The 13,932-nt window shown below is 57.1% G+C and overlaps 1 protein-coding gene across 2 annotated transcripts; it reads right to left on the bottom strand.

Annotated features, from left to right (window-relative positions):
- Nucleotides 1–2,021: 2,021 nt before the first annotated feature.
- On the bottom strand, nucleotides 2,022–12,670 carry MPO (myeloperoxidase). Of its 2 annotated transcripts, XM_055132321.1 has the most exons (13): nucleotides 12,427–12,670; nucleotides 12,210–12,303; nucleotides 11,457–11,632; nucleotides 11,100–11,223; nucleotides 10,831–10,960; nucleotides 10,538–10,744; nucleotides 8,867–9,185; nucleotides 7,303–7,463; nucleotides 5,379–5,634; nucleotides 4,779–4,949; nucleotides 3,531–3,768; nucleotides 2,692–2,906; nucleotides 2,022–2,084 (listed from the first exon to the last, which is right to left on the bottom strand). In XM_055132321.1, exons 1-12 carry the CDS (start codon nucleotides 12,500–12,502, stop codon nucleotides 2,699–2,701), a joined length of 2,160 nt encoding a protein of 719 aa, XP_054988296.1. In that variant the 5' UTR covers nucleotides 12,503–12,670; the 3' UTR covers nucleotides 2,022–2,084; nucleotides 2,692–2,698. The 2 variants fall into 2 exon arrangements, with proteins under 2 accessions (XP_054988296.1, XP_004608933.2); XM_004608876.2 differs by lacking the exon at nucleotides 2,022–2,084 and having other exon boundaries at nucleotides 2,603–2,906.
- Nucleotides 12,671–13,932: the final 1,262 nt, after the last annotated feature.

Raw genomic sequence — 13,932 nt, 5'->3', positions numbered from 1 at the left:
AGCGGGTAGGGTGTTTGCCTTGCACATGGCCAACCTGGGTTCGAACCCCAGCATCCCATATGGCCCCCTGAGCACCGCCAGGGGTAATTCCTGAGTGAAGAGCCAGGATTAACCCCTGTGCATCGCTGGGTGTGACCCAAAAAGCAAAAAAAAAAAAGAAAAGAAAGAAAGAAGAAAAGAGAAGGGAAGAGAGGGGTGGGAGGGGGGAGTCGTGCAGCTACTAGGAACAGAAGCAAAGGTGGGGGGCGAGAGAGAAGGCTTGGGGGCTGGAGCAACAGCTGACCCAGGTTCGATCTATGGCATCCCATATGGTCCCCTGAGCACCGTCAGGAGTAATTTCTGTGAGCAGAGCCAGGAATAACCCCTGAGCATTGAAACAGGGAGAAAATCCAAATCTGAAGAATCCCTGCAGGTTAACTGAGCCCTTTGGGGTCTCTACTTAGAGCCTGGGAGGCCTCTGAAGGGGGCAGTTCTGGAATGTTCTGGAGTCGCTGTACAATACATATTCAGGTATTCTTCAGACACCAGCAGCCCTCAACATGGTCCGCATGGCAGAGCCTCGGGTTCCCCTGACTTGGGGCCTAAGGCCGGGAAGGGCCCAGGGACCAGGACCCACTCCAGTGCCCACTGCCTTTCAGTTCAGTTTCTCCCCTTTGAGCAGGGGGCCACACCGGGCAGTGCTCAGGGCTTGCTCATGGCTCTGCACTCAGGGATCCCTCCTGGTGGGCTTGGGGTGCCAGACAGGGTGTGAGGGATGGAACCAAGTCAGCCACAGGCAGTAAGCACTCTACCTGCTGTACTGTCACTCCAACCCCTACAGCACCCACTTCTTCAAGTCCCCTGATGAGCGCTTTTGGCCCACAGGTTCCTGGGGAGATGGACTCGATGGCATTTCTGCTGGCAATAAGCACTGGCCATCCGAGCTCTGAAGGGTACATGAGCCCAGCACTGGCACCCCCCGACCTCTGTGCCCCCACACTATAGACAGATGGGCAGATAGCAAGAATGGTCAGTGAGAGGCCCCGGCTAGGTTCCTAGGTCTGTCCCCTCCCATGGTACAACCACTTGTTGTCCCTGCTCCGGGAGCTACTGCAGGCCTGATCTTGTCTCCTCTGTGCCAGGGGCCCCTTTCATTTAGGATGGGCCATTCCAGCACATCTCTGGCACATCTCCCGCAGGACAGTGTTGGGTCACTGGACTTCTAGCACTTAACACGGAGTGAGCTTGAAGCAATGATCTGCCAGAGCAGTAGGTGAATGGAATGTGAATGATCACATTCCCTGCCTCCTGGGGTAGGTGATGAACGAGGAGGGTCTATTTGGTGTGGCCTGGCTTCTAAGAACGGTCAGTGGCCATGGGTGGATGTGGTGGCTCCTAGCTACCCTCATACCCAGCTCAGAAAACAGAGGGCCGGCAACACTATTCAAGTTCAAGATTCAGTGAAGGAGCCCAGAGCAAGCTCCACTGAAGACATGGACAGCGAAGACCCCCATAGTAGAGGAGAACGTGGTACAGCAACACTGCATGCTTAAATCACAAATAACCGTGATTTTTGGCTGTTTTGTTCTGGGCCATGCTTAGGCTAATCCCAGTGGTGCTTAAGGGACCATATGGCGCCTGGGAAAGAACCCAGGCCTCCCCCACATAAAGCATACAATCAGCCCACTGAGATACCTCTGTACCCCCTGAAACATAATTATTAATACCAATATGGATCATGGAATGGAGCGAAAGCACAGCGGGTAGGGAGTTTGCCTTGCATGTGGCCGACCTGGGTTCGATTCCTCTGTCCCTCTCGGAGAGCCCGACAAACTACCGAGAGTATCCCGCCCACACAGCTGAGCCTGGCAAGTTCCCCATGGCATATTTGATATGCCAAAAACAGTAACAAGAAGTCTCACAATAGAGACGTTACTGGTGCCCACTCGAGCAAATCGATGAACAACGAGACGACAATATAGATCATGTTATGTCAATTAAAGGGGAAACAAAAAAGATCCCCATCAGCTGTGCTTTATTATCATAAACATCCGTTACAAACAGTTCCACAGGACCCGAGGGCTCCAGCTCTCACAGGCAGGCTCCTGTAAGAGAACAGGATAAGGAAAGGGCAGCCACAGCCTGAGCCCGACCCCCCCGAGCCCATGACCCCACCACGTGCACCCCACGATGCTAGCGGCCACTCCCCAGGGCAGCATGTTGAGGCCTGCAGACCGGATGCTGTTTGGGTGTCGGATCTGCAAGCAGGACTGGGTCTGTGTGTTTCCTGCACCTGGCACGGTACAGGGCAGGCCACAAGTCTCCATAAGAAAGATTCATGGTGGACCCAAAGGGGCCTCAAAAGAGCCAGAATGGCTGATTATTTAAAAAAAAAAAAAAACGAGGAAGGAAACAGAAGCTGCTCAAGGTTGAGCCATTCATTCCAGGGGACACAGCGAGCACTGGGCAGAATCCGGTCTGCAGCCGGAGATCGGCTCCTGAGCTTGCTCTGCTGCTGTGTGCTCCCTCAGTGCTCCCATAGACGGCACACATGTAAAGCACACAAACAACACCCAATGTACACGCACATTATCCTTGCCCTGCCCACCCACCCCTCCGAGTGCAAACATGGGTGAGTGAGTGTGGCCGCACGGCTGCACCCCAAATATGGACGGGCTTGTCTAGCGCAGAGCAAGCTGCGGGTCCCCCTACCCAGCCTCTAGGCCCGGCTCCTCCAGGGTGTCAGGTCCAATGCAGGGAGTTTGCTGCAGTTGACAAAGTCCCGGGGGAAGGTGTTGGACATGAAGATGTTGTTCTTAGACACGGTGGTGATGCCTGTGTTGTCACAGATGATGCGGGGCAGGGAGATCTTGGCCAGGGCCTGCTGCTGCTGCTGGCTGAACACGCCCGGGTTCTGCCACCAGAACCTGGGGCAACATGGGGAGACACCCGGGCATTAGGGCTGGGCAGGCACGGAACTGGCTCGCACCCCTCCGGGAGGCCCCTCCCCAGCCTGGGACCACGCCAGGCCTCTGGGAAGATGGGGGAGGTCCAAAGTGGATCCCCGCTCGAAGTACAGAGTAAAGCACAGAGGCCTCCAGGGACACTGAAGGGCGAGGGGCCCAGCCACGCCACGCCCTGTGCCTGGCCCAGACTGCAGCCACCGAGGTGGAGAGACACTCCAAGTGGCTTCAAAGTGTCACCCTGAGAAAACACCCTTTGCTATTGTTTCTGTTCAGGCGGGGTCTGATAAACGTCAGTACAAGGAAACTAACAAGGGGACACTAGGATGGGATGGCCCAAAGGTGATGGTCAGCTCCGTGGCTGCACCCCAACACCCAGGAGGAGTTAAGCATTTTCTCTGTCTTCCCTACTCCTCACATCAGGGCTCCACGTCCATCCTTGCAGCGCTCACTGGGGATGTGGCTGTGGGTCCCCGGGACACCAGGAGGCCACGGTCCCCTTCCCAGTCTTGACTCCCCTGGAGGGTGTCGGGGCTCCAGGGAGAGGCCCCCGGCACCGCAGCCTGGGCCCCCCGGCTGCCTCCTCACCGATCTCCATCTCGAAGGTTTCGGAACTGGGTCCCGATGAGGCAGGCCAGGAGGGGCCCCACGCGGCCGTTTCTCTCCAGGGGTTCGGCCACGCCGCCCATCCAGATGTCGATGTTGTTGGGGGTGCCGTACTGCTCTATCAGCTTCTTCGCCAGGCCGAAGTTCCTCAGCACCGTGGCCAGCTCGCCCACTGTCTCGGGCTCGGTCAGCCCGCAAAAGCGCCTCCAGGCCCTGTAGCCTGCGTGGAAGCATGAGGGGACAGTGGCTAGGGCTGGGCCCCGGAAAACCCACCTCGACAGCACACCAAGGCTTATAACCGAGGTGCTGAGGGGAGGGCTGGAAACTCGAGGGGACCCCCGAGCCCTTGGCTCAGGCCAGGGATATGGCTGGGTCTCTCTCTCAGGCACCAGCTGGCTGGCCCTTGTCCTCTAGCTTCAGGCCAGTCTGACATTGTCATAACTCCTGCCAAGTCTAAAAGTAGGGACACCTTTTGTTTAGTTTTGTTTTGTTTGGGGGCCACATCTAGCCGTGCTCAGGGGTTACTCGGGGACCATATGAGATGCTGGGGGTTAACTCTGGGCCGGCCACATGCAGGGGAAGAAGCGTCCTACCTGCTGTCCTATCACAGTGGCCCCCCAAAATAGGGCCATCTTACTTATCCCCCTCTGGTGGTCTCAGAGTTGGGAGGGGTGAAGTGTGTCAGGAGGCTCAGCCGTCCTCCCCTCCTGTCACAGGACACAGACACAGGGGTAGGGGCCACCCAGGGCTTCTGAATATCTTCAATCCTCCATTCCCTCCTGGATACCAAAGAAGTGCTAAGACTGGGGCCAGAGAGATAGTCCAGCGGGTAGGGCGTTTGCCTTGCATGCGGCTGACCGGGGTACAATCCCCGGCATCCCATATGGTCCCCAAGCACTGCCAGGAGTCATTCCTGAGTACAGAGCCAGGAGTAACCCCTGAGCATCACCAGGCATGACCCAAAAAGCCAAAAAAAAAAAAGTGCTAATACTGTCCTCCCCTCAGAGCTCATGGAAAACGAAGCAAAAGGAAATAACAGCGAAAACAGATTTTTAGTGGTGGCTCCTGGCCTTGTCTTCTGATGGTGCCAGCCATACAAACAAGGCCCAGAGGAGCTGAAAATGAACTAGGTGGGGTCTGGACTCAGAGTAAGGTGCTCAGTGGGGTTAGGGGAGGGAGGGGACTTTGGAGAGTTGGGGCCTGAGTGCAGGGGGCTCTGCACGCCCTCACCTGGGAGGCCATGGTCCCGGCTGCGCTGCATGTTCAAAGCAGGCAGATCCAGCCCGATCCTCATGACCTGCAGGAACAATCGCTCCCGGATCTCATCCACCACAATTTGGTTCTGGCGATTCAGCTTGGCAGGGGTGGCCATAAGGCCCCGAAGGATAGGGTCGATGCCACCTGGGGGAAAAGGCAAGTGAGGGTCAGGGAGGCTCTGGTTCCTTCCAGGAGCTGAGACTGGAGTCAGGGACAAAGCCAGGTGGGGTCAGGGGGATTTCCGAAGAGGGCTGGTCACATGTTCAAGCCCTCTGGTCACAAGGAGCGCCCAGTGGATGGGTTTCCATCCAGCGTGGAGATCTCAGGACATTACACCTTTCAGGCCTGTGGGATTGGGTCTGCTCCCAGCCGCTGGCCTCCTGGGCCCCTGAGACACAGAAAGGGGCCAATTCCCTGCAAGCCGTCTGCATCTCAGCTGTCAGATGCAGAAGCAGTCGGCTCACATCCCCGATGATGGAAGACCGAATCTCTCCCTCATCGCCTCCCAGTAGCGAGGCGCACCACCTGGCCCCTCAGCTGCCCACCTCCAAACCGTCCAGCCTCGCCTCTCACCTTCCAGCACCACCCTCCAGCTGGCGAAAAAGACTTGGCTGAGCGGAACTCGGGGGTTGAGCGCCACGGGCTGGTAGCGACTGTCCAGGCGGAACATGAAGGGTTGGATGAGGGTGTGGCCATAGCGGAAAGCGTTGGTGAAGACGTTGGAGATACGAGGGTCCACGGAGTCATTATAGCCGCGGTACCTGGGCAGGTACCTCCTCATGGCCCTGGGCCCGAGCACCAGAGGCAGGTAGTCCCGGTAAGTGATGATCTAAAAGAAAGCCACGCGGAGTGACCTCTCTGCTTGACGCCGTTGCCCCCCCTCCCCCCCCCACACATACACACCAGCCACCAACCACTCCCTCCCATCTATGGCCACGGAAGTGCCTCCCGCAGTACTGGATCTGGGCTGAGAGACAGGCAGAAAGTGGCATAAATAGAGCTCTACTACTTGCTGGCCAGTGATTAGCCTCTCTGAGTCCCAGATCCTCACTGTAAATGAGGCTAATTTTAGCACCTCTGCCCTACAAGATCAAATAAAAAATTCTTTGTCCATCATTGCAACAGCGCCCTTGCACTTGTGTTATTAATGTCTCATTTCTCCCAGTAGCTTGTAAACTCCTGGAGGGTGAGGGCAGTATCTCATTTCTGGTGAGATTATTCATTGCCCAGCAAGTTCCCGCTCACAATGCAGGTGAATGTATGTTTGGAGAAGAAAGGGATGCAGAAAGGGACGGGGCCACACTGGATGATTTCCCCAGTGAGGAGAGAAGACAGGATGCAGTGCCACTCCAGGTGAGATGTTCTGGAATTTCCTTCAAGATTTCAATGGCTCTTATTTACTTTTTTGGTATAAATGAAAAACTCGTCTTTAGGGAATGCTTTCAAACACATGCTCAGGAGCCAGCATTATCCTGACACCAAAAGCAGACAAGGACACAGCAAAGAAAGAAAACTACAAAACAAAATCCCTGATGAACAACAACACAAAAGTCTCAAGAGTCTAGCAAAATGAGATGCTACATTAGGTGGATCCTATATGAGAACCAGGTGTGTTTTATTCCAGACAAGCTTGGCTCAGCAGCATAGGTAAATGGATAAAAGCATATACCACAACAACAAAAGGAAAGATTAAATTCATATTATTCCATCAAATAGATGAAGAGACACTATTTCACAAGATTTGGCAAACATTTATAATCAAAATACTCCACAAAACAAGGGTAGAAGGAACAGATCTCAACAAAGGTAATATGACAAACCCATAGCTCCCGTCACACTCAATGCTGAAAAATGGGAAGTTTTTCCTGTAAGATCAGGAAAAAGATAAAGATGCCCACTGCCTACTCTTACTACAATTATCCATTGTGGTATTGGAAATATTAAACAGACCAGTAAGGCAAGAAAAATCAGTCAAAGGCAGGGCTGGAGAGATAGTGCAGTGGGCAGGGCACTTGCCTTGCAAGTAGCTCACCTGTGTTCAATCCCAACACCCCATCTGGTTCCCTGAGCACCACCAGGAGTGGTCCCTGAGCACAGAGCCAGAAGAAGACCCTGAGCACCACCAACTGTAACCCCCCACCCCCCCCCACACACACAAATTTGGGGGAAAGGGTGGAAATGGGGAAAAGGATGGGGTGCCTGAATATTTAAGCTGGGAGGGAAAAGCAGGAACTGTGCCAAGCATGAACTATGGCAGAGCCCGAAGAAGAGCTGGGTGTGGAAGGAGCCCGCAGTGACCAGGACAGAGCAACGAGCTGCCCCCCCAGCCCCACGTTGTCACCTTCCGCAGAGCAGAGAGAGAGGAGGGTGCCTGGGAAGAGTGGACGGAGACAAGTAACTAGAGAAACCGAGGCTCCCGGGAGCTCATTTTCCCAGACTCCTCATGCAGTGAGCAAGTCTGCCCGACCCTCGGCCTCCCGTGGCCCAGGCGGCCGACCTGGACCATGGCGCCCACGATCTTCCGGGCCTCCTGGTACAGCTGCTCTCCATTCCAGCGTGGGTTGAGCCGCTTGAGCTCTGTGGCCAGCCGGTTGTGCTCCCGCACAAAGAGCGTGTGCATGGAGGTGAGCTCCGGCATCTCACTCGAGCGGGTGTCCCCTGGAGGAAGGAAAAGCTGCATCATCAGAAACACCCTCCCTAGCCCAGGCCAGGCACCCCCCAGCCCCAGCTGATCTCTCCACCTGTCTCTCTATGCGAACCTCCTTATAGAAGCTCCCCCTGTGCCCAGCCCACTGCAGTGGCTTATTCCCTCTTAAGGGGTGCTGCAGGCTGGACGTGCTCATTCCAAGAGGCCTCTGAGCTTGCCACGTTCCTGTATCTAAGATCAGCCTCCTTGCTGAGATGGACCATAGATATGTGTGTCTATTCTGTTTTGTTTCTGGGCCAGTGATGCTCCATAGATACTCCCAGCTCAGTGCTCAGGGGTCACTGCTGGGAGATTATGCAGTGCCAAGGATTAAACGCAAAGCATGTGCTGGGATCTACTGAGTGCTCTCTCTTTCTCTCCCTCCCTCTCTCTCTCTTCCTCCCTCCCTCCTTCCTCTCTCTCTCCCTGTCTCCTTCTCTCTGCCTCCCTCTCCCTCCCTCTCTCTCCCTCTCCCTGTCTCTCTCCCTATCTTTCTCCCTTTAACCTCTTCCTCTTCCTCCCTCTCCTCTCTCCCTCTCCCTCTCCTTCCCTCTCTCCATGTCCCTCTCCGGCTCTCTATCCCTCACTCTCCTTCTCCCTCTCCCTTTTTCCCCTCTCCCTCCTCTCCCTTCCTCCCTCCCTCCCTCCCTCCCTCCCTCCCTCCCCCTTTCTCTCCCTGTCTAATAGAAGTCTCTGAACTGATGCAAACACAGCATCTGTGCTGCCTTGTGTGAAGATGAGGCTTCTGAGCACTGGGTGTGACAGGGGAGCCTGAGCCTACATTTAGGTTCATCAAACTGAAAACAGCCACGTGTCCCTAGCTGACCGTGTTGGATAGTGTGGCCATGCTCCCAGTCCCTCTAGTCCCCATTCCCGGAGGACTCAAGCACGTTCTCTGCCCAAGTCCTGAGAGAAATAGAGACTACGACAGGCCGATGGGCAGAAACTCCGTGGCCATCCCTGTGTCTCCTTCTCTAGGTTGGCTACATTGGAGGTTGGGTTTTTTTTTTTTCTTGTTTGGTTTTGGGGCCACACCCAGCAGTGCTCAGAGCTTACTCCTGGCTCTGCACTCAGGGATCACTCTGGGTGGTGCTCAGGGAACCATCTGGGGTGCCAGGGATGGAACCCAGGTGGGACCATGTGCCAGGAAAGTGCCCTATCCCACTGTACTACTGCTCCGGCCCTGAGGGTTGTTTTTAATTTTTTGTTTGTTTGTTGTTTTTCCTTTTTGGCCTCATCCAGCTTGTCACCAAGGCAACTAGATTAATACCAGAAGCTGGTGAGAACAGAAGCTCTAAATAGAACCTTGCTGCAGTGCATAAATCGGCTGCAGCAGGACCCGGCCCATGGCCCCCAGGTCCCCGCCGGCTCTCACCCGCCAGGAAGCAGCGGATGCGCACAGAGCGGTTGGTGAGCAGGCAGGGGTCGTCGTGCAGGGTGTCAAAGGGCATCAGCGCGCGGCCATTGTCCTGGAAGTCCAAGTTGACGGCCAGCAGCCCCAGCTCGTTGGTGAGGTTGCGCAGCAGCGTGGCCACGTGGTCCTCACTGCCGTACACCATGCTGGCGTCCACAAAGGAGGTGAGCGCGTTGATCTGGTTGCGGATGGTGATGTTGCCTCCAGTGCAGGCCGGGCAGGACCGGAAGAAGGGGATGCAGTCCTGCTGGTTGCTGATGCGGGGGTCATTGGGCGGGATCTGCGGCAGAGAGAGGGACAGTGGCTGGTGAGGGCGGGGCCAGCGACAGGACGGCTCCCTTGGCCCCTTCCCAGGGCCTTGGTCCGATCTTGGAAGCAGTATGGAGCCTTGGGAGAGAAGGAGAAACACCGACTCCAAAGTGGGCTTCCCAACTTTGTGGGGTTTTTTGTTTGTTTGTTTGTTTGTGTTTACTTTTGGGGTCACACCCGGAAATGCTCAGAAGTTACTCCTGGCTCTGCACTCAGGAATTACTCCTGGCAGTGCTTGGAGGACCATATGGGATGCCGAGGACCGAACCCCGGCTGAACGCATGCAAGGTAAAATGCCCTACCCACTGTGCTATCACTCCAGACCCGGTTCCCAACTTTGGAACTGTTTATCTCACGATGACTTAATTAAAACACATATAAATAAATAAAATATTTGATGTGAATATGTTCAAAAAAATTAAAAGTTGAAATGGGAAAAAAAAGAAAGGTTCCCCACGATGTCTGACCCTCAGGTCAGCCTTCAGGGAGGCCTCTCAAAGTCTACATGGGACCCTGGCCAGGGGCCCCCACAGCACAGCACCTCTCAGCAGCAGGGGTGACCATCAGAAGGCAGGACTGGGCAAAGGCAACTGGGGGGTGGAGCTTTGCAAATCCGGGAAGCCCCCAGAGCCCCCTTTCTCCCCTCCACATCTGCTTCCTCCCCTCTTCTATAGTCCCCCAGGGGTCTCCACTTCCTTTCCCCTCTGTTTTTTTTTTTAGTGGGGGTGTCGGCCACACCCTGTGGTGCTTGGAGGTCACTCCCAGTAGTGCTGGGTGGGGGCCTCCCGGCCCCAGGGGCAGAATCTGGGCACCATGCGCGTTCAATGCCAGGGCTCCACCACCTGCGCTGCCTCTGGCCTCATTCCTTTCCTTTTATAATGGCCTTTCTGCCCAGGCCCTGGATTTTTCCAGTCTGTTTCTCGCCCAGATTCTCTCCTCCCTCCTTCTGCAGCCATTTCATTCCATCTCAGCCCATCTCAGGCCTGCTCCAGGCACAGACGGGCGCTCTGGCTCCTGTTCGGGGCCAAGCAGACTCTTGCTCATCTGTGGAAGATCAGACAGAGCACCGGGCACTATAGAGTGGTCCTTACTCTGCGCCCCTCCAGCCTCGCAGAAGCCTGCAGACCCAGAGACTGGGGGGCCAGGGAAAGGGGCGTTCCTCGGCTTGGAAGAGGAAGCAACGGGCGGGGGCCGGGTCGGAGGTGGGGGGGGGGTAGTGGGGCATGGCTGATGGACTGCGTCTGGGCTGGAACCTGGACTGAACACTCCCTCCGGAGCTGGAACGGGGCGCAGGGGAGGGTGGCCAGCGGCCGGGAGGGGCACCTTGAGCGGGAAGCAGGGCGGCTGCTGCAGGCAGCTGGTCTCGCAGTTGAGGCCCGTGAGAAAGGAGCTGCGGGCAGCGGGCTCGGGCGTGAAGTCCAGGTCGTGGTCGATCAGCTGGCCCCACTGCATGAACATGAGCGAGCGCTGCTGGTCGGGGGTCAGCTGCTCGTTGGGGAAGCGCACGATGGCGTTGGAGACGGCGCGGGCCTGCAGGAGCCAGGGCGTCAGGGCGGGGGCCGCGCAGCCCTCGGCCCGGCCCGGCCCAGCAACCCCCGGCCCGCCGCCGAACTCACCAGGGGCACCGGGAAGCCGCCGCGCTTCACCCCGGGCGTCCAGCCGTAGGGCAGCGAGAAGCCGTCCTCGTACTCGGCGGGCAGCCAGCGCGCAAAGGCGCGGTTGGAGGCGCCCAGCGTGGGGCTGCGTCTGCGGGGCAGGGCCGGGCGCTGGCACCAGGGGGCGCTCCGCGGGGCAAATCTGGGCGCGCATCCGTCCTGTCCGCGGCGTACCCCCCTCCCCCACCCCGCCCGGCGTCCCGCCTTCCCCGCCGTCCACCCGGCCGCACCTGTTGTTGCACTGCCCAGTGATGGTGCGGTACTTGTCCTGCTCCGGGCACGTCACCCCCACGTCCTGGTAGGCGCAGCCACTCGACCGCGACAGCAGGTTCAGCTGGGCCGGTGTCAGCACGTCTGCCAGGGCCAAGGAAAGCGGCGTGTGGGCGCTGCGCGACCCGCGCTCTACTCAGGGCTGGGATGCTCAGGAGGCTCTGGCTGGGGGGCACAGTCTGAGCTGGGGCGCAGCGATGACGCCCCCTAAGGTTCCTGGAAGGAGTGGGGTCGGGGCGGGGGATGGCGGAGGGGCGGCTGGGGTCACCTGGAGGGGGTGAGGGTGTAGCAGGGGGAGGGTGGAGGGGTGCGGGTACCCGTGACATTGAAGGGTCCTCGCCACAGGCTCCGCAGTTTCACCTCGAGCAGCCCCAAGGCCACGTGCAGGTAGTCAGCGGCCCGCACAGCCGACCTGGTGGCTGCCACTGGCTGCTTGAAGAAGGACAGGAGCTCCATGGGGCTGACCGAGCCGCTGCGCATCCGCTGCTTGATGCTGCATGAACAGGGGGTGCACAGAAAACGGTGGGGGGAGGCCAGAGAGGTAGAACAGCGGCCAGGGGCTTGCTTTGCATACAGCCCATCCCAGTTCAGTCCTCAGCACCCGGCTTGGTCTCACGAGCCCTCCCAGGAGTGATCCCTGGGGGCCCAGGCCATAGTACAGCGGGTTGAGAGTTTGCCTTGCAAGAGGCCGACCCAGGTTCAATCCCCTGCACCCATATGGTCCCCCAAGCCTCCCCAGGGGCAATTCCGGAGCACAGAGTCAGGAGAAACCTGAGCATGCCAAGGTGACCCCCAAAACCAAAAAGGAAAAGAAAAAGGGCCAGAGTCCCAGTGCCCATTCTCCGAGCCACAGAAAGGAAGGACTTTACCGCACCCCCCCCCCCACACACACACACAGGCGTGGCGGGCCATGGGATGCGTGGTTTCGAAGGTGGTCTCATCCTCAGAGCAGAAAGACTGACAGACAGACAGGTAGACACCCCCAGCCCCATTCCCAAGCTCTCTCAGGCCTGTTCTCCCTTCCTATCACTCAGGTCTCCCTGCCAGCACCGTGCCATGCCAGGGCCCACCTCTCCCGGCGGTCCTTGTAGGCCTTGTCCACGAGCCGCTTGGCCTCCTCCATGCAGTTCAGGATCACTGAGTTCTCCACCTTCCCCAGCACAGCTGCCCAGAGCAGGAGGCACAGGTGAGGAACAGACACACAGCCTCCCGTCAGGGCTAGCTGGCCATCTGTGACAGACTGGGGCCCTCCCTGGCCCATCATCTCTCCCCGACTCCAGCCCTTACCTGAAGTGGTACCGTCAGAGGTCTGTGGCATGGCCAGAGTGGCGAGAACCCCTGCCAGGGTCAGGAGCAGCTTCATCTCTGCAGCAAGACCCTTCCCTGTCCAGGAAGCCAAGCCCACTTGCCTGAGAAGGGGTCCCTCCAAGCCCACCTTCACACCCTAGTCCTATCTCAGTGCCCCTTGAGATAGAAGCCCTTGGCACCCTCGCCTTTGTGAACTTCAGTCACTCAAGACCCCAGGACCCCAACTCTGAAGCTCATCTAACATTTGGAACCCCTCCCAACTGAATCTGGCCTTTTATGTCCCACAAGGTGGGGGGAGGAGGGGCGGTCCAGAGACTTAACCCTTTCTCTCTCCCCACTGAAGTTGGGGTGCACACAATGAGGTCCTTGATATGGGGAAGAGGGGGAACCCAGGAAAGAAGGGATCAGAACTCTCTCCATCCTTGAATTGAGCACTCCTCCCCTCCCTCCCCAGTTTCTCAGCTGTCTCTAGAGCATGCAGACAGTGAGCACCCCTCCAGACATGCCAGGGGTTTTCTATGACAATGGCAGAGGGAAGTGGTTCTTGGGAGGAGAAGGGGCGCTGAAAGGTGGTGAAGGGTTATGCATGAAACTCTACCAGTAACAGTTCTGTAAATCATGTTGCCTGATGTTTATTTTTACAAGAACCTGTCCCAGAGACAAACTAGTAGATGGGAAGGGAACTGGGGGCATTGGTGGAGGGAAGTGGCCGCTGGTGAAGGGATTGGATTGGAACATTATATGCCTGAAACCCAGTCATAAACAACTTTGCAATTCATGATGAATATATATATATATATATATATATATTTAATGCCAAGGCTCTTTGGAAAGAGACGAAAATCAGGACCCCCACAGCCTGAGACATCTGGGAAAAGCTACCCCAGCAGGCCAGGAGGGACAGACTGGAGCCACCAGGGACCACCCTCACCCAGAAGTGACTTGGATAGCAGGGCCGAGCCTGGAGGGCAGCCCCTTTCTGGCTGAAGGCTGAAGGGACAGGAAATCTGGCTGGAGGCGGTTGGGCTTCACAGGCAGGAGGATCTTGGGGGTTAGGGGCTGAGGACCAAGGTGACTTCCTGTTTCCCTCACCTCCTCCCCTTTCTTCTTGACTTTGTAGGAGGGTATCTCCAGTACCCCACCAGCTGGTCCTGGATTTCAGGAACGAGGAGAGAATAGAGCTGGCTGTGGTTAGGGACCATTTAGGGGCCATAGCCTGTAAAAAACATCTGCCAGGAGTCACGGCCGGTTGCCCATGGGGTTTTGTGGAGTTCTGTCCCGGGCCACTCACCCAGCCTGAGCAGCCCGGCCCATGGGGCAGACGGAGGAGGAAACGAGGGCCAAGCTCAATCAGTTGCTGTTTATTCCATTCTCTCCTGTCTCTCTCTCCACTTCTCTCCCGGCTCTAGATCTCTCCCCCAACCCACTCTTCCAGCCTAATTAAATCCCCCCAGCATGAGGGGGTTGGGGCTACACATAGGTGTG

The sequence above is a fragment of the Sorex araneus genome, chromosome 3 (genome assembly GCF_027595985.1).
Source record: "Sorex araneus isolate mSorAra2 chromosome 3, mSorAra2.pri, whole genome shotgun sequence".
Lineage (NCBI taxonomy): Eukaryota > Metazoa > Chordata > Mammalia > Eulipotyphla > Soricidae > Sorex > Sorex araneus.
This window is presented reverse-complemented; position numbering and strand designations above follow the sequence as displayed.